The 18549-nt window shown below is 39.5% G+C and overlaps 1 protein-coding gene across 1 annotated transcript in view; it reads right to left on the bottom strand.

The window, feature by feature from the left end:
- MMS22L (MMS22 like, DNA repair protein) overlaps nucleotides 1-1295 on the bottom strand; it is a gene marked incomplete at its 3' end in the record, with an annotated part of 92168 nt that extends 90873 nt beyond the window's left edge. The window contains exon 1 of the mRNA XM_080614650.1: nucleotides 738-1295. Within this exon, the coding sequence (XP_080470776.1) occupies nucleotides 738-916 (179 nt within the window). The 5' untranslated portion in view covers nucleotides 917-1295. The remainder of the gene's footprint in view (nucleotides 1-737) is intronic.
- Nucleotides 1296-18549: the final 17254 nt, after the last annotated feature.

Here is an 18549-nt window from a genome sequence, read left to right as displayed (position 1 = left end):
CACTCCTCTACCTGGCATAAATTTGAATGAATGTGCTCTGATACAATGACAATAAAAACCAACAACCCCCCCAATACAATAAAAATAATAATAAAAACCAACAACAACAGCAACAAAAAAGGGAATCCCTTGTAAGGGTTTACAGAAAAGACTGTGAAATTAAGGTTAAAGAAACCCAAAGTAACAACACAACCTATGAGGCTTGACGGAAGGACAGACAGACAGACAGAGCGAATATGCTTTTGTAGGAGAAAAAAGACAACACCTGCAGGATCAGCAAATGGCATGGAAAACCAAGTTGGATCACAGACAGCAAAGAAGGTATTAACTAAACCAAAGTAACTTTTTAGAACCTCATGGAAAATACTTTCTTTTCATCTGGGTTCTGAACCTTAAATCCAGAATAAATGCAAAAGTAGAATGCTTTGAGAAAGATGGTTCTTAAAGCTACAAAGGACAGTATCAGCATCTGGGGAAGCTGGGCAGAGGAGGTTTGATTCTATCATGTGGAAAAAAGAGAGAAGTGAGTAGAAGTGAACCTAGAACACTGTTCAAAGCAGTGTATCAACACAATTGCCCTTCCCACTTTGGTACACCAAATAAGTTGATCTCAGGATCATAATAAGAGCTGAAGAACAAACTGATTTGGAAACCTTGACAGCATTTAGAGGTACCAAACATCAGTGGAAAGAACATCTTAGAAGGGTATTATATTTATAATTAAAAAAACCCCATACCTCTTAAGAGACCCACTTGCTAAATAAGACTCCGCAGAAAAGCTTCTCCCTCCATTTTGGTTGTCAGAAGCACAGGAAAAACAAGGTGGCTTTGAGTTCTCATTCTCCATTTCCATTGCCATCTCCAAGCTTTCAGTGAGAAACGGGGGTGTAGAGGAAGCTGTAAAGTCATCGTCCATTGCTTCCACCTGATCAGGAAAATAAACAGGTAAATTAAAAAAATTTATAGTTTCTTCAAATAATCCTTCAGCTCAAGTGAGGACACAGATCTGACTAACTGTAACATCAAACTAACAAGCAGAGATATATCACCAAGAAAGGTAATCACGGTCTCATGCCCTGCCACACAATTCTGCCACTTTGTGCAATTTTAGCTTCCTCCATCAAGCAGACATATCAGTGACTATAAAAAAAAAAAAAAAAAAAAAGTTAATTTTCTTTTGGTTTAACTCTCTAAATTAAGAAGTCATGAGGTTAGACCAGCACTAGGGTAAAATAAGAGGCAAGAATGCACCACAAGGCCTGTGTGAACTACTTTCAGCAACAGTTCATTTTGCAATCAGAGTATCTATGCCATAAAAATACACCGTATATTACAGGCTGGAAGTTGCCCTGACCTTTAAGGCAACACTACAGCTCAAGTTCCTTCTAAGAAGGAAAGAAGCAGTAAATATATTCCATGGGATCATTACAAAACCTTGAAATGCTAAAGTTTTAAAGCTCAGGAAATGACTATGGCTGATTTTGATATAGCTAAAATTGGAAGTTTCTATTTAAAAAGTCTGACTCCCCAGGAATATTAAAAAAAAGAGAAACAAAAGTAAAGGAGAAGGAAGATCATGTCCAAAAGAAACTAACTATATATTTGACATTAGTGAATTAATATTTTAAACAACATAATGAAAGAGTAGAATTAGGCAACAGGTTTCACAATATAATTAAAACGGTAAATTAACTTGGCAGTTTTTGATACTGCTCTTGCAGAAGCCAGTTTACACCATGGCTAGAAGTTTGTAACAGAGAGGCTTGACTGAAAAATAAGTTCAGTGGGAAAGAAGAAAAAAAAGCTTCTGTCCTACTTTTCCCCATTCATTCACATTCCTGTGGTGCTGTGCAGCAGAAGCAGTACAACAAAAGAATGACTTCAGTGCCTCAGTTTACAGCAGGACCCTACGTATAGGTATGTTAGCACAACCGGCGAGTAAGAAATAAGCAGCCAAAGGGAAGGCCCTAACTCAGAAGCTTCCAAGAAAACTGTTCAGTTTAGGGTACCAAAATCCCCACACACGACAGAAACACGGGGAATAGAAGTGTAGTAAGGGTAGCTCATCCCGGCGGCGGTTCCTGTCACTTGTGTCCACCACATCCTGATCTAGCGGAACCCATCACTGACTCGAAATACCACAACTTTCATTGCTGGCCATGCTAGAGAACTTCCCCTGCTGCAATCCGTGGGCGGGAACTACGCATCGGCGACAGAGCCTCCTGGAGCAGCAACCCCGGCGCCACACCAGGCTCCGGGCAGCGGCCACGAACACGACCCTCTCCCGTCAAGCCTGCAGCCCAGCGCGGCTTTCCCCCACCCGGAAGCGCTTCTCCCCCGCGCCGGGCCGGGCCTGAGCTGGGGAATACGCTGGACAGCAACAGGCCGAGCGCGAGATCGGGAAGCGGGAGTGCAAGTAAGAAAGGCGATAGATACCTGCGCACTACCTCAGCGCCACTCGACTTCCGCGCCCGGATACTTTTCCGTACGTCCCGCGCGCCACCGTCACTCCAGCACTGCGCAAGCGCCGCCGTGCCGATTGGCAGCCGGCCGCTCCTCCTTTCCCCGCCACCCGACTCTCCTCCTCCCCGGAGGGGAAGGACGGGAGTTGTCTGGACCTTCGCTCGCTCGCTCGCTCGCTCGCTCGCTCCCTCCCTCCCGCGCCGGAGCCGCCCCGCGCCCTAGCCCTCCCACCTCAGGGTACAACGACGTGTGCGCCCCGCAGCGGCGAAGGAGGCCGGTCGACTGCACACCAGGAGCCGTCCTATCAGTGTGTATCTCCGGCTCTCGCTGAGCTCTGCCTGCCGCCTGTAGGGTCTCTCCAGGACGACCCGTCTGCCCGCAGGCCCGGCGTTCTTCCATCAGCGTGAACTCTGCCTGCCCCCAGCTTTGCCCCTTACTCACCGATCCTTTCCATGCTGCGGCTGCATTCCCCGGACCCTGTTAGTTCCCAGTGCTTCATACTTCAGGTGTAGGTGGGGTTTAGTGGCAGTCGCCTCCTCCAGCCAGCCCGTAGCGCTCACGCAGCTTCTGTCGGTGCCCCCAGGCTCCAAGCGTCTCCTGCCTGGCCAGCCACCACAGGTGACTCCTGGCTGCCTCTCACCTGAACGCCACCATCTTGCCACTGCTACTAAGTGCCCCAGGTCAGGCTGCTACCTCCTCGTTTTCTTGTGCTTCAGCTGTCCGCTACCTTCCTTCGGTTTCCTTGTCATCTAGCCTGTACATGAACCTCGTTTTTCTCCTCGGCCTCGTCATTTGCTCATCCCTATGCTCGTTCACGGTCATGGGCAAGAGGTCCTGGTCTTTTCTGATGCCTTACAGAGCCTGATCCCGCCTTCCCAGGTTTGTCAGGTACTGCTCCTGCCTGGAGGCAGAAGTAATTCTCATCAGGCATGGGCAGTGGTGTTTAGTAGACTTGAAATTCAATCTGGTATTGTTCTTTCCATTTACTAAAGCACCTTCAGTGGGTATGACAGTCACCACAGAGTGGGGGCCAGGGAGAAAGTCTCAAAACTTGTACCTGGCATAACTTAGCTTAAAATGCATACTGTGCACCTAGCAGATTCTGGATATTAAAAAAAAAAAAAAAGTAGCGCATTATTTTGGGTTGCCTTGGTTTGATATAATTTCAAAATTAATGTTCTTCCAGTTTGCGTGGGTTTTGGGTGCAAATTAGCAGCAAGTGCATGGGAACTAGTTTCTACCAAGAAAGTTACTCTGAAAAGTTTTGCTGTTGCTACAGCTTACTGTGAAAACTCTCCTGTGATTAAAAATGCTTCCTTTGCTCCTGTGTCTGTAAGAATCCCTCATTTCCTTCTTTAAATTCCAGTCTAATTAAAAAAACAGTACATCATGGTTAAATAAAACTGTACCCAGGATAACCCTGATTTCCATATGCAGATTTATCTGCACTGACAGCCCCCTCTCTGTCTCTTAATCTGTTTCCTCTCGCCTTCCCTCTCTCTTCTTTCTCTTCCCTTCTCTTCCTCTTCCCCTCTGTCTTTTTGTCTCTCTTTATGTCTATTGCATTATGCCTGAATAATTTTCAGCCCTGTTTTTTTTTTTTCCTTCCTTCTTGCATGCACATGCTAAAACAACTAGACAAAGATGCAAGGTGGTTGCTGCAGTCCCTGTCTCTAGGACAAAACCAAGACAGCTCGTGATTGCAATGCCACCTTTCCCCCTTTTTTTTTCCCCTTCCTTTTTTTTTTTTTTCTTTTTTTTCCCCAGCCGTGCTCGGTGATTAAACTTTCCCAGGATAGGGAAGAAAGAGGAGCTGGAAATGAAACAGGGTTGAGGAAAAATCTCATTGCAGCAGCTGCAGCCAGTGGTGTGTGCTGCCAGATGTGCTAAGGTTCCTGGGGTCCTTGACACTGAAAGGCAGTATTAAAGTATTTGGAGACAAAAGCTGCATCCTCCGTGATCATTTTCTTTATTTAACATGGCAACAGGAGCCGTGTGGGGGAAAACCAACGCACTGGATGTTGAACTGGACTTTTTTCCTTTCTGGGATGAGAGACTGTTATCTATCCCGTGCCAAGAGGGAACTGAGGTAAGAGAGCTGATATAGCTCCTGCTTTTTCGTAGTATATTTCCTAAGCATCTTTTCTGAAACAACCTATACATATGTATGTATTTATACGTTTCTATGTTTGTATGTTTGTGTATTCGGTTTCAAGTCAATAATGCTGGTTTGGGTTTTTTTTCTGTCTTCACATCAACACAGAGAAAGTTAATTCACAATATATATTCAGAGCTTGCTCAGAAGGATCGTTTTGTGGGGATTTTTCCGAATACGTTTTTGTTTCCAGAAAAGTCTTCAGCAGTGACATCATGGTCGGCTGCTGATATTAAAACCGATTTTCAAAATCTTAAAAAAAAACCCAACAAAAAACCAACAAAACCAAAACCAAAACCCGAGTAACTTTGCCATAAGAAATTGTGCTGGAGATTCATATGCTCTAATTTTCGGTTGCACTGTAAATACTGGAAGTCTTATTAAAGAGATAGTGAGGGTTTTTTATTATTATTATTATTTCTAGCACAGAAGCAATGAATGCTGCATAATTAAGTACAGTATTTAATTTGGCTGTTGTGAAGCAAAAGAATAAGGTAATAATTTTTATTGTACTAATCAGACTCAAGATGTTCTCTGTGTTAATTGGGTTAAAAAAATTGCAGTACTTATTAGAAATTCTAATTTCACAATGCAGCACTGACAATAAGCTCAGGCAGTGAATTATTCACATCTTTAATTTGCTCTCTTAATGACAGTGTTCTGTAATCAGAGTGCAGAGACTGCTTCCTATGCATTATGTATGATGTTCAGGACTTAAATGCAGGACATTATGAAGCCTCTCAGTGGCTCAGTAATTAGTTTTCCACAAGACAAGGCTTAGATATTCACAGATAAAAGTCTACAGCTGAGATAATGTTAAGGTGGTGACTCATGCTAACAAAAGCAGGGAAGTTCAAATTTAATGCTGAAACTGCTCACCATTCTCCCTCATTGTGCGTAGGTGCAGGGGGAGGGGAAGGAAGTCTTCAAAACTAGCCCGCCATGGTGAGTACGCTGCGACGGCCCAAGGGAGGCAACCCGGGGGCTTTTTCACTTTGGAACCGTGTTTTTGGCAACTTGGCTGCTTGGAGGGTGGAGGTGGAGTTGCATTTTGTGTCTGTGTTTAAAGGTTGTGAAAAGGGCAATAATGTACACACTATCAGAGAGCAATCGTGTAGGAGAGATTAAATGTATTTTAAAGGATTTTAGCTGAGGCACAGGCGTTTGTAACTTCGTCAAATTACGATGTTTTGAATGGGAGCTACTTTGTTATGCGTAGAAACTTTGTGAACCCCTCATACTGCTGTGTTGCTTTTATACTTGTTTCAGCTGCCACGGTCTTTACTACAGATGCATTTTAGAAAACAAGTTGGGTTTTTAACGGTTTAGTTCTCACCATCCAAAAGGTGAATCATACTGTAGGTTTGTTCTTTTTTCCTTGGATAATTTACCTGATGTTACATCAAGTGATTTAAATGTGGGGAATATGCATGGTTATGTAACTTTTCTACTTCTATATGCTGCTTACTACAGAATAAAGGCCAAGAATATTGAAATGAAGTTGGAAAATTTTACTTTTTCTGTACTTAGTCACTAGTCAGATTGACAGCTATACATTTGTTCTGTGTTCTCACAATTAGAACTATAATAAATGCTTACTGGAAACAGAATATCTTGACCAGAGAAAGTTGTCTACTTATTTTATGTTAACTCTCCGAAGACTAGACTGAAATAAGCATGTTTACAGGATTGATGATCTACCAATGTAAGTTTTAGGGTTAAGGTTAAAAAAACCTAAAGATTCAAACTTAATAGTCAAGTACAGATACTGGATTAAGAATTTTTAGTACATCTGTACTTTTGAAGTAAAATATTTTAAAACTATTTCCTTTAAAAAAGCACCACCAAAGACGACGTCTGGAATTCTGCTGTTATTAGCAGCTTTTGCTAGTGTTGTCTCGCCTTAAGGCCATGTGATAAGTTACTATGTCATTCCTCTTAGTAAACAGAATGCTATTTATTGTGACTGGATTACACATTATGTTTATGTATAGTCCAGTCCTTAAAGTAATTATCATGAAACTGTTGAGTAAAGAAGCTGCAGGTTAGATCAATGTGGCTATATGGTCCATAGCTATATCCAGAATCCAGGTGATTGTCTACATGATGAAACTTATTGAGTCTGTTGCAGAGTATGACCTTTACTCCAAGTCAAGATCCCACAGCAAGTGATACTGTAATATGGTATCACTGTCCCTACATAGTTACATTTCTTCGGTCACTTCAGCATATAGAATCATGCAGTTGAAAAGGACTCCCAGGAAGGCATCTTGCCCACTCTGTCACTCTTCCTTCAAAGCCAGGATCAATAAAATCTATACTTTTTAATGATCACTTGCCTGTCCTTCTAAATATTTACACGTTACCCAAGTTATTTATTCCAGTATTTCACTGGTCTTCCCTTTAGAAAATTTTTTCTGCTTTCTGATCTTAAACTTTCTCAAAGTAAATTATTTGAACCTATTACTTTTTGCACAGTGCTTGCAGGCAATTAATTTTCCTCTTTGCAGCAGACTTTTCATATTTGAGATTTTTAGTCATGTTTTCACTGTATTCTTCTCTTAATCCCCATTTGTTTTTTAATTCTTTAGAGGAGGAAAAAAAAAAGTTTATCTGGCCTTTTGTTATTTCTTCTTTCTTAAAATTCACTGCTCCAGAGTTTTTGTGGGTAAAATTATGTCTGTTAGTCCAGGATACAATCTAGTGTAATATGAAAAGACACAACATGTGTTTGAATAGGTTTTTAATTCAAAGGATGATGTTCCTAGTAGGAGTATTCTTTGAATATAGTATTCAGTAGCCTTAACTGTCATGGTAAGTGCCTTGACTGACCTAGTAAGTGACTGACCTGATGGCTGGATGTGAGGTCATCACCCTGGAAAGAGTATGTGAAGTGTTCAGCCCTCAGAGGGTTGTTTCAAGGTATAGAAGCACTACTGGGGAGTCAAAATTTTAGGTTGTGCCCCTGTTGTAAAGCAGGTTGAGTGGCCAGAGGAAGTTAATCTGGTGAAATAGCTGTGTGTAGTTTTTTTTCTGTACTTGTCAAGAGGGTAAAATAAAGGGCCTTTTAGGTTCTGTCTTAACACAGTGAATAATCCTAACAGTAGTAATACAAATAACAAGTGCAGTTAATAATTTTAACTGCTGCCCTTTTAATTTCTAGTATTACAGATGGACTTTTCAACTCCTGACAACTTCTTTGCAATAGAATTCTATTGAGTTCCCAGGAAGTTGCAGGGACAGGGGGCCTGGGAAGAAGGGATGTTGTCCGGGAAGCTAGGGACCAGGTGAGGAAGGCTAAGGCCCAGTTAGAATTGAACTTGGCTAGGGATGTTAAGGATAACAGGAAGGGATTCTATAGGTATGTAGCGAATAAAAGACAGACTAGGGACAACGTAGGCCCCCTTTGGAAGGTATCGGGAGAACTGGCTACCCAGGATTTGGAGAAGGCTGAGGTTCTTAATGACTTCTTTGCCTCGGTCTTCACTGGCAAAGTCTCTGACCGCACCACCCAAGTCTTGGAAGGCGAATGCAGGGACTGTGAGAATGAAGACCCTAGGCTCACTGTAGGAGAGAATCTGATTCGAGACCATCTTAAAAACCTAAACGTACACAAGTCCATGGGACCTGACGACATCCATCCGCGGGTCCTGAAGGAGCTGGCGAATGAAGTTGCTAAGCCACTGGCCATCATATTTGAAAAATCATGGCAGTCAGGTGAAGTTCCCGACGACTGGAAAAAGGGAAATATAACCGAATTTTCAAGAAGGGGAAAATGGATGACTCGGGGAGTTACAGACCAGTCAGTCTCACCTCTGTGCCTGACAAAATCTTGGAGCAGATTCTCCTGGAAGGCATGCTAAGGCACATGAAAAACACGGAGGTGGTTGGTGACAGCCAGCATGGCTTCACTAAGGGGAAATCCTGCCTGACCAATTTGGTGGCCTTCTATGATGGGGCTACGAAACTGATGGACAGGGGCAGAGCACTTGATGTCATCTACCTGGACTTGTGCAAAGCATTCGACACTGTCCCACATGACATCCTTGTCTCTAAATTGGAGAGACATCAATTTGATGGGTGGACCACTCGGTGGATAAAGAACTGGCTGGATGGTCACACGCAAAGAGTTGTGGTCAATGGCTCGATATCCGGCTGGAGACTGGTAACGAGTGGTGTCCCTCAGGGATCGATGTTGGGAGACCTCATAGCAGCCTTCCGGTATCTGAAGGGGGCCTGCAAGGATGCTGGGGAGGGACTCTTCATCAGCAACTGTAGTGACAGGACAAGGGGGATATTCAAAGGGGTTCAAACTTAAACAGGGGAAGTTTAGATTGGATATAAGGAAGAAATTCTTTACTGAGAGGGTGGTGAGGCACTGGAATGGGTTGCCCAGGGAGGTTGTGAATGCTCCATCCTTAGCAGTGTTCAAGGCCAGGTTGGATGAGGCCTTGGGTGGCATGGTTTAGTGTGGGGTGCCCCTGCCCATGGCAGGGGGGTTGGAACTAGATGATCTTGAGGTCCTTTCCAACCCTAACTATTCTATGATTCTAAGTTGACAGGTTAGGGCAGTAGGAAATGGATGAAGAAGGGGGCCAAATACAACAAAACAGAACTTATCCTCAAAATATTTCTGTTCAGTGTTCTCTATTTATTATCTTTGCTTCTCTTGTGGAATACTTAATCAGAAAGACCTTAGGTCCAATAACAGTTGTTCTGAATGCTTTTTGGCTCTTGGGTATATAATTTTTTTTCTGGTATGTGGTACACAATGGTCATATAAACTCTGTAGGTATGGCTGAAGGATCGTATGAGTAGAACTGTAGACTTGAGGGTTTCTTTGCCAGAAGGAATAGCTTTAGCTGAGAGTGGTGGTGGTGGATCAAAAAATTTCTGTAAGAAAGAGACATAAAGCTGTGTGGAGCAGCACACTGCAAACAGGGCTCAGGATGTTGAAAGTCGATGCAACTTGCTGGCAGAGGGACTGGTAGGGAGATCCATGATGATTTGCTAGGCAAGGAGAGACATAGAAATGGGACTGAAATAAACAGGATTCTAAGAGCTCTGAGCTCGTGAACACAGATGTGTGCAGCCTTTAGAATCAAGGTCAGGCTGGGAGAAGACTATAAAGACTAAGAAGCATCAAGGAGGAGTTTGTTCAGAGAGTCAGGAGAGAAAGATACTACGTAGTCATGGAAAGAACCAATGCTTTTAAGATGTTGTGCTACATACATATTCTACATGTTGGAGGCTGGTTGTCTGGCTATCAGTGTTTTGGTGTACTATGTTTTGGTAGTATCGAATATGAAGGGATGCTTGGGGAAGTGGAAGGCACAACTCCACAATCCAATATGAAGTGTAGCAGGAACCTCTGGCTAAACTGTATCACAAACATTTTGGTGCAGAAATTTTTTAAAACAGAGTATCTGCTTTACCACCACTGTATGGATTTGTAGCTGACAGTATTTGAATGAAAGTGGTTAATTAAGGAAGAGTATAATTCTGTGAGGTCAGCTATCACTCTCCAATTCATACTGTTTAATGTTGGGAAACAAGGCTGGGCTCTTGCCTTGCTAGTCAGGAATGCTCTTTTTCTCCTGGCTTGTCCAGAGGCTGTAAATTTAGAAAGCATATCAATGATATTGTGGATATGAATATGGAGATCACACAAAGGCACTCTGAGTGAAAACTGCATTTTCAAGCGGGTGTCTAAAAAGCTTTAACCAGTGTAATTTGAGAACTGCAATAATCGTTCAGGAAAGTGGATTTCTAATGAACTTCATGTGTGGTTTCCAAAAGTATACTGTTTTGTCCCTTCTGGTGTCATCTCAGTAATATTCCTTTTTCATTTTCTCAGTGCTTTGTGCTCTTTGCCTCAATGTAACCGCCAAAAAGAAAATTTGGGTGACTGTTGGATACTTAGCATGACATCAAGTATTTTTAATTAAAAAATGTCAGATTTTTGTGGTTTTTTTCTGAATTTGTGATAATATTTATATAATGGAAGGAAAAAGTGTCCTGCATGTATCAGAACCTCATTTAGCAACTTAGAAGAAATGTCATTAGCCAAAAGCATACAAAGGCAATGGCTCAAATTCAGTTTCTCATTCTACGCAGCTTATCTGTATGATCTCAGGAACTCGGTTCATCCTTGTATCTTGTTTCTCAACTGCATAATAGAAAAGGATATCTTCCTACTTTTTTTAGAATCTAAAGTTCAAATCCCTTGAATTTTAATGCAGGTTTTCTCTTTTAGAGAAAAAAGTGACCAGTGACATCTTACTCTCATTTAAAGTCTCCAGGAAGCTCCCAGATGCTCTAGGACTTGAGCAAATGTATAAAAACAAGTTGGTATGAACAAGTGTGGAGATTAACAAGTGTTTCCAATGCTCAGTGAAAAGAAGTTGTGTTGAGCATCTGTCTAATGAGATTGCTGAAAAGGAATGGGGAAAGAGCTGATTTTTAAAATGAAACAGGGACAGTCTGTGAAAGTGGTCATTTAGTATGCTTTCCGAGAAAAATCTTTTTATAACTGTAGTGTACTTCTAGATTTGCAAGGGAAATATGTCAAAATACTCATTCTTGTAAGGTGCTCTGCACTGGGGTCTTTGGATTGAGTTCTTTGGTTTCTTTTAATTTATTGTTTATTTTATGTTATCACTACCATGTTTATCTTGCACACCTATATTATGACTTCCCAGTGCTCTGTTTCTTAGAAGTTGGCAACAGCACAGTTGTATGGCTCTGAAGCTTTTCTTCGTCCATTTAGATTTCATCAACCATGATACTTACTTCAGTGTGTGAGATGACTTTGTGTCATAGAGCTACTTTTTAGTTAACTGTAGTAAAAATATAAACATAAAACTATTTCCTATTAGGTTTGTTGGTTCGGGTTTGGTGGGGTTTTTTTGTTCCTTTTTTCTTGTTGTTGTTGTTCCCCCCTCATCCCCTTAAGAAAAAAGTGAATAATGAAGAAAGGAAGACCTTTCTGTTTAAAGGCATGTCAAAATCTAGTCAGAACCAGTAAAACCAATGCTTTTAAAATATATATATGGAAATCAGCACGGGTTGTCTGAAGATGAGCTATTGCACAGTTGTGTTAATGTACTGGCTACAGATACCACTTTTCATCAGTTGATCTCAAAGCCTTTTCCTGAAGTAAATTTTCATTTTACAGATGCCCTGGCCTAATCTGTAAGACTTGGGTGTAAAATGATGTAATCTTTGTTTTGACTGCAACCACTTAAATGTATCACTGAAACAGACATTCTGGCTGAAGAGTTCATAATAGCGAACTTCAACATGGCTGTACAGAGGAACTACCCTGAAGGGTCTATCTTGGAAGAAAAAAAGGATTTTTTTCCTAGTATCCTTATCTAGCTTTCAAAGCAGTAGGTCTGCATGATAATTGAAAATAGTGGTGCTATGATGATCTTATCTCTAGATGTCCATACTATGATCTGAATAGGAGTTGTCCTTTCTGCAGAGGAAGGTCTTATGAGATAGGACAGTGATGGGTGGTGTCTGATGACTAGATCTGAAATCTCCAGATGCAAATTTCTTCCTGGCAAGAAAAGAAAGGAAGTTTTTCTGTCTGCCACAGAAGTGATTTTCCACTTTGTAAAACACCTTATATTTCATACTGTCTATAGTATTTTTAGTAAACACACACACACACACACACAGAGAAGCTTCAAGGAACTGTAATTTTTTTAAGAGATTTCTCAGGTTTCCTGATGAGTTTTGTACTGTAATTTGACAGGTGTGTTTATATGACTTATAAGTACATTAAACTTTCCTTGTTGTCAGTTTGACATGTGAAGTTTAAACTTGGAACAATGGAAGCGGAGAGTAATAAAAATGAATTGACAGCTGTCTCACATAAAGCTTAAACTACAGAACTGAAAATAGATTATTATGAAAACTGTATTGGAACATGTGTATCAAATCAAATTAGTGGGTATAAGTAATGAATGATGTCTAATTGCGTGTTGTATATTCTAATAACGTTAACAGTACTTACCAAAATATGGAAACTACTATTTTTGAAAAATTAAAACTGTACAATGATATGATACAGCAGATTAGATCTAATAATTTCAAGTAGTTTGATAAAAGCTGTAAAATTGTTCTATAATTATGCTTAGAGGTAGCCACTTTTAGTAAACGTTATTTAGTAAAACAACACTGCAAAGATACTCTAATTTATCGCCTGCTCAGATTGATGTGTTTTTTAGAATATGGCTATGCTTTGTTGACTAAATCAGTAAAATATCCTCTCCCAGTTCAACACTGAGTGAAAAATACAAGCTGAATGTTCCAGGAGACTGTGGCGGTCCATGTTAGAGAAAGGATTGATGCAATGGTCTTCTCTCATCATTATTCCTTCTGGAAAAAATGCATTCTCAAGGATGCATTGAATGAATTTTATGTGTTTCACCAAGGGATGAACTGTAAGTAGCCCTTGCAATTCTGAGTGTATAGGGCTCACCCTTGCACTTTGATAGGAAAAGGTCTTGCATTGTCCTGTGTTCTGATGTGTGAAAAATATGCTTCTCAGAAAAAAACCCAAACAAACCTTAAGATCTAATCATTTAAATTTGTGACAAAATGTAAGGTTTTACCCTAGTGTGCTGGATGGCTACTCACTGGAGCAGACATTTGGATAATCAGGTATTTGAGAGTAAATTCTTCCTACACTAAGAGAAGGAAGAGGTCTTGTTTTGGCTTGAGCATAATGAACACTAGATACAATATTGTTGGTTGAAATGATAAAAATTGTTTTGACTTTAGCTGGAGGAGGTATTGGCCTATTTAAGTATGTAAGTGTAATTTAATTTTATTTAATGTAAGCATATAGCATAAAGAAACTTTTTTTAAAAAAAAGGCCAGCAAGAAACTTATGGAGAGACTTGGAAAAGAGAATAAATGTTCCTGCTTAACTGTCATTCAACTTCCTAGGTATTTACCAATAGAGAACACCTCTGTACTACTCAGTAAAGCAGATGGACTACAAAAATTTGCCAGCATAGAGGAACAGAATGGGTAGGAGAACTTGCAGTTAAAATATAGCAAATTATTTTAAAGTAGTTTTGTTTTAGAGGTTTTTAAAAATAACAGCTGATACTTAAAGTGACCAAGCTTTCTGAACATTTATTCTCTGGAAAGTTTTTCTTGTTTCTAAAGTTTTACAATTCATGTTTCTGATTGCTTGTGGATATTTTGATCTTGATTTTTATTTAGCTAAGTTTTACTTCAGATATTCACAGGAAAGCAGGGAACATTTTTAGATAAAAGTTGCCAGTCATCTTTACTAATTGAATTGTTGTATATTAGCACAGTGATAATAGTATTTTTGAAATCAATACTGTATTTTAGTACTTCTTAGAGCAAGCGATTATTAACGCTGAAATCAGCTAGATATGCCAGATAATCATAACTACACAAAAGCCACCTATCCAGTATAAGTAAACGGTATGATAATTAATCCACAAGATTTTTCTTGACCCTAAAACGAGGGTCAGTCAGGCTGATTATGTCATTATTCAAAGTGCAAAGACACTGGCTGGGGTCTCAGAAAATAATATCATTGAATTAACATATTGTTTTGTCCAAGCTGATATGTTGTGCCTCTTAACATACCAGTTAAATTGACACAGCTTTGTGCTGCTGACACAATAGTGCTTGCCTACTACTGCTTCAGGAGCTACCTTGATCTGACAAAATTTGTAGGATAACTTCCCAGTACTCTGCTGCAAATGTGAACTGGAGTATCTCACCATATTAGCTTTGAAATAGAAAAATAGAGTTCCAAAATAGCAGATTCTGTAAACTCAAACTATTACTAGTTGGGAAAGCAAAGTAGTCTTCTATTTCACTAGTGTTAACACAGCTTATGAACTTGCTTTTATTCCAGTTCAAATGTAAAGATTGATAATAAAGTTAAATAAACTGTTGTGCAAGCTTAGTATCATACCACAGTCTGATAGATTTTTTTTGCGTATTAAGTTGCAGCAATAAAAGAAGTTATATGATCCATATCTTTTTAATAACTGTTTTCCAACTGCTGCTTTCAACATGTATACAGGACTGCGTAATGTCTTCCAGAGTGATCCAGAAAAATGTAGATAGTGGTAAGTCTAATTCTTAGGAATTTTCTCTCTACCTCCATCACATCTCCGCAAGTATCTTAGTGGGAAATAAATTGAAAAATGTCTGACCTTTTCTAATAGCTGAGTATGGATTTCTCTGTGTCATCTTTCAAGGCTGTGGTGGTTAACATCTTAGCTTTATTCATGAACATGTTTTTGGTGCACCTGCTCATCTGTTTTTTCCTTTAGATAGAACAGAGGGGTCACTTATTTAAGCAGAAGTGTAGAACTGCTACTTTTCTGTACCCTGTGAGTCATCAGCAGTGTAAGGCTCATAGGAAAAATATTATGACTACAGCTTCAAGTTCAGGAGATGAACGGAATTTCAGTCTTGCACAAACACAAATACCGATTGCTGGGAGAATATTCCAGGGAAAGGATTCTGGTATGTTTGTTATGCTCTTCTTTCCGTTGGACTGCTGTCAGAAATGCTTTCACAGGCAGGATATTGAGCCAGTTGGAGTTCTGGTCTGATCCCATTCAAATGTTCTTAAAGCAACTAAAAAATTTTACCTGAAATTTGATTCAAAGGATAGATGATTGACTTCCTGATACAAAGAAAACAGTAATAACGTAATAGTAAAATGCACATTTCATTACACGCTGTACATTTCTCTCTTCTTGGTAGAATGCTAGTAAGAATAGAAGAGACACAAAATATTTCATACTCTCTTTGGGACATTGTTTATGTGCATGATTCCTGATGACCAAGAGCAGTGAGAACTAGATTGCCTGTCTTGATGATAAAAACTAGACTTGTGGAAGTTTAGTGCCTAAATCCTAGGAAGTAACCCAGTGCTCTCACAGCTGTGAAAATCTGTGTGTGCCTAAAACTCAGCATATATATGTTACTATGATCTTAATTTTCATGGACACTTAAATTTAGATTTCTGCATGTAGTTACCCATTGTGGCTACTGCATCATTGTTTCTACTTAATATCTGTTAAAATATAGAGATAAAAAAAAAAGTGCGGCACTGCAATGCTGCCATCATCTTTGGAAGTGCCTGATATGTTTTGGGAAAGGTACTCCCCATGCAGATGGGCAGGATTATGTTTTTCGTGAATTCCAAAGCAGGATCACTTACCTGTTTTCCTGTAGCCACTTTTTTAACTAGGAGGTTGTTCAATAGTCTGAGGAGGATGACTGGGGAATGGGGGCTGGCAGATATTTGGGCTCTTTGGTACTGACCCACTGTGCAGACAGGAGTGGCAGATTCGTAGGGCAAGGGAGAAAAAGAGAGAGTGGCTGTCTACCTGCTGGAGCATACTGGTCTGTATATTTGAATTAAAGTATTTTGGTTTAAGAAATAGTTTTGTAAGATTAAATGCATCCTTATTTTTTCTGGGTTTGTATTTGTGAATTGATATTTTGAGTAATACTTAGGCTGCAGTATAGACAGACCCTTTATTAGACAAGAGAGAATCAATTTGAAAGAGAGGGCTTGACTGAAAAGTAGATTCTGCACTGCTAAGTATAAGTTGCGTTCATTTCATTTTCTTTTAGCTCGCAGACATTCTATCCAGCTGCCTGCTTTCACAAAGTTTATAGGAATGTTAAAGCTTTGAGAACTTTTCGCATGTACTGGACTTAGATGGGATTGGTTACTGGAAGTGATCAAGAGGACCTGAGCAAAGCAACAGTATTCATTTTTCAGGAAACCATGTAAAAAAGAACAATATTCTTTGGTCCAAGGAGCTTTTTGTTCTCTTGAAGCCTACAAAAATGCTGCTAAGTTTGGTGTCTAAGTAAAGATATGATGTTTCTTTCATTTATACTTATTTAAATATAGCCACTATTTCTTAGTTGTAGAAATCTGATCTGTATCCTGAAGAATCAGGTCAGGAGCCAGGCTTCTAGGGGTAACAGCTTCTGATGGAAAGCTATTACTGCTGCTTCTGTCTGTTCTTACCCTAGAAAACTGCACCGCACAACCTGTATTCCTATTTCCTTACTCTCCTCTGCTCTTTATATCTCTATTATTTTACGGTTTATAGTCTTCACTGTTTTATCCTTTTCTGAAATGATTGTTTTACAATGAATTATTCACTTTGTCGGTCCAAATAATCTATTCCTTTCCTTCAGTACTTCATAATCAATGACAAAAAACCCCAAACCTAACCAAACCCAAACAAAAACACCACACCTTCCCCCTCCCCCCCGAAGCCTTGAAGTCACTGTCAAGTAGACATCTTGTGTGTTTTTTAAAAGCATCAGATTTCTTTCTTATTGCTTTAGAAATCTTTAGAATTTTCAGTTAAAATTATGTCATTCCATGTTATTGCTGTGTCATCAATTGTCTTAATCTAGGAAAAGAAAACAAATTGCAATATGTCTAGAAACATGAAGTGATAAATAGTAAGAAGTTGACGGTAGTAGCATTTTATTAGAATCATCTTTGATAACAACTCCTCTGGTACCTGTTATGTGTGCTCGTGAATAGCCACTGAACTAACACAAAACATCTGCTGCTTTGCCTGAATTTAAATACCCCAGTCTGATAACCTTGTAGAGAAATTTACCATTTGCCAAGAATTGAAATTCATGTACCAGTCCTGATCCATCAAGGAGGATGAGACTCCAGATATCCTCAAATAGAAGCCAGTAGATCCAAATGCAGAGCCAGATTTTAAGTGTTGAGCATTGTTTTACTGTTACGTTTTACATAGAATTTCCTGTTTCAGAGGTAAAGAGTACTGTAATTGCACAGGTAAATATGCAGGCACTGCCTACAGGGTAGCCCTAGGAAAAAAAACAGAAGAAATTGTTTATTTAAAATTTGATTTACTGACGTAAGCATGCGTAGATTTTATAATAAGTAATACAACTTTATATGAAAGATCTGCTCATGTTCCAGACTCTTCATTTTTTATAGCATTCTTCATCTAAGCAACAGTTAAACAAATGTTCCTTTTACAGTAGAACAGGCAGTCACAAGTTGTTTTGGGGAAGCATTTTATGTGCTATATGTTGAAATTAATTTTCTGAGAAAAAAGAAAAGTAGCACTCTTACATACTCGTGCATTTTTCTGTGATTATTCTTGCGATATCTTTTCTTCTGTTTGTTGTCAGTTATGTTTGGCTGAAGCTTTTACTCCAATTCTGTTTATTCTGCAAAGGAAAGACTAATATTTCTAGTTAGAAAGCAAAATAATTTAAGTTTAATCTCTTGGGCAGTGTGCATTTGAAAAATGATACTTATCTCTTCTGCTGGTGAAAGTGATTGACTAATTAATGTTTTCTTCTCTGGAAATCATTGAGTGGACTTACAGTTTTTCACTGCTTTTTCAAAAATGTTATTTAGACTCTAATGGAGAGTCTGTTTTACTTACGCTAAGCTTTCTGTTATTTTCCATCTTATGTGTTTTAACTTTTCCAAGGATTTACTAGAAACAATTTTGATGTTATGACTTAGGAAATCCAAAGGTTGTATATTGCTACAATTGCTCTTCTTGCTCTTCAAGTGGGATTTTGTTTGGGTTTTTCCCTAGCTCTTCCAGCCTGATGTCTTGCTGTGAACTTGAAGAATAGTGGAAGGTGCTAACTGTAAATCTTTTAATCTGTGTTGGGATTTTATCTGTTTCAGATGTTTCTACACTTAGAAACAAATAACCACTTTAGTCTGTGGAAGTCTGTATTTTTGAATCAAAAGTAACAGTGGGGGGGAAAAAACCCAGAAGATTGCAAAGTTTGTTCTGTATTTGATTCAGTGTTGGTAGAAAGTCAGTACTGGAGCAGGAAGGAGAAACTGTTTAAAGAGCAACTTGCAAGTTGTTGTT

The sequence above is a fragment of the Psittacula echo genome (genome assembly GCF_963264785.1).
Source record: "Psittacula echo genome assembly, chromosome: 4".
In the NCBI taxonomy this organism is placed as follows: Eukaryota; Metazoa; Chordata; class Aves; order Psittaciformes; family Psittacidae; genus Psittacula; species Psittacula echo.
This window is presented reverse-complemented; position numbering and strand designations above follow the sequence as displayed.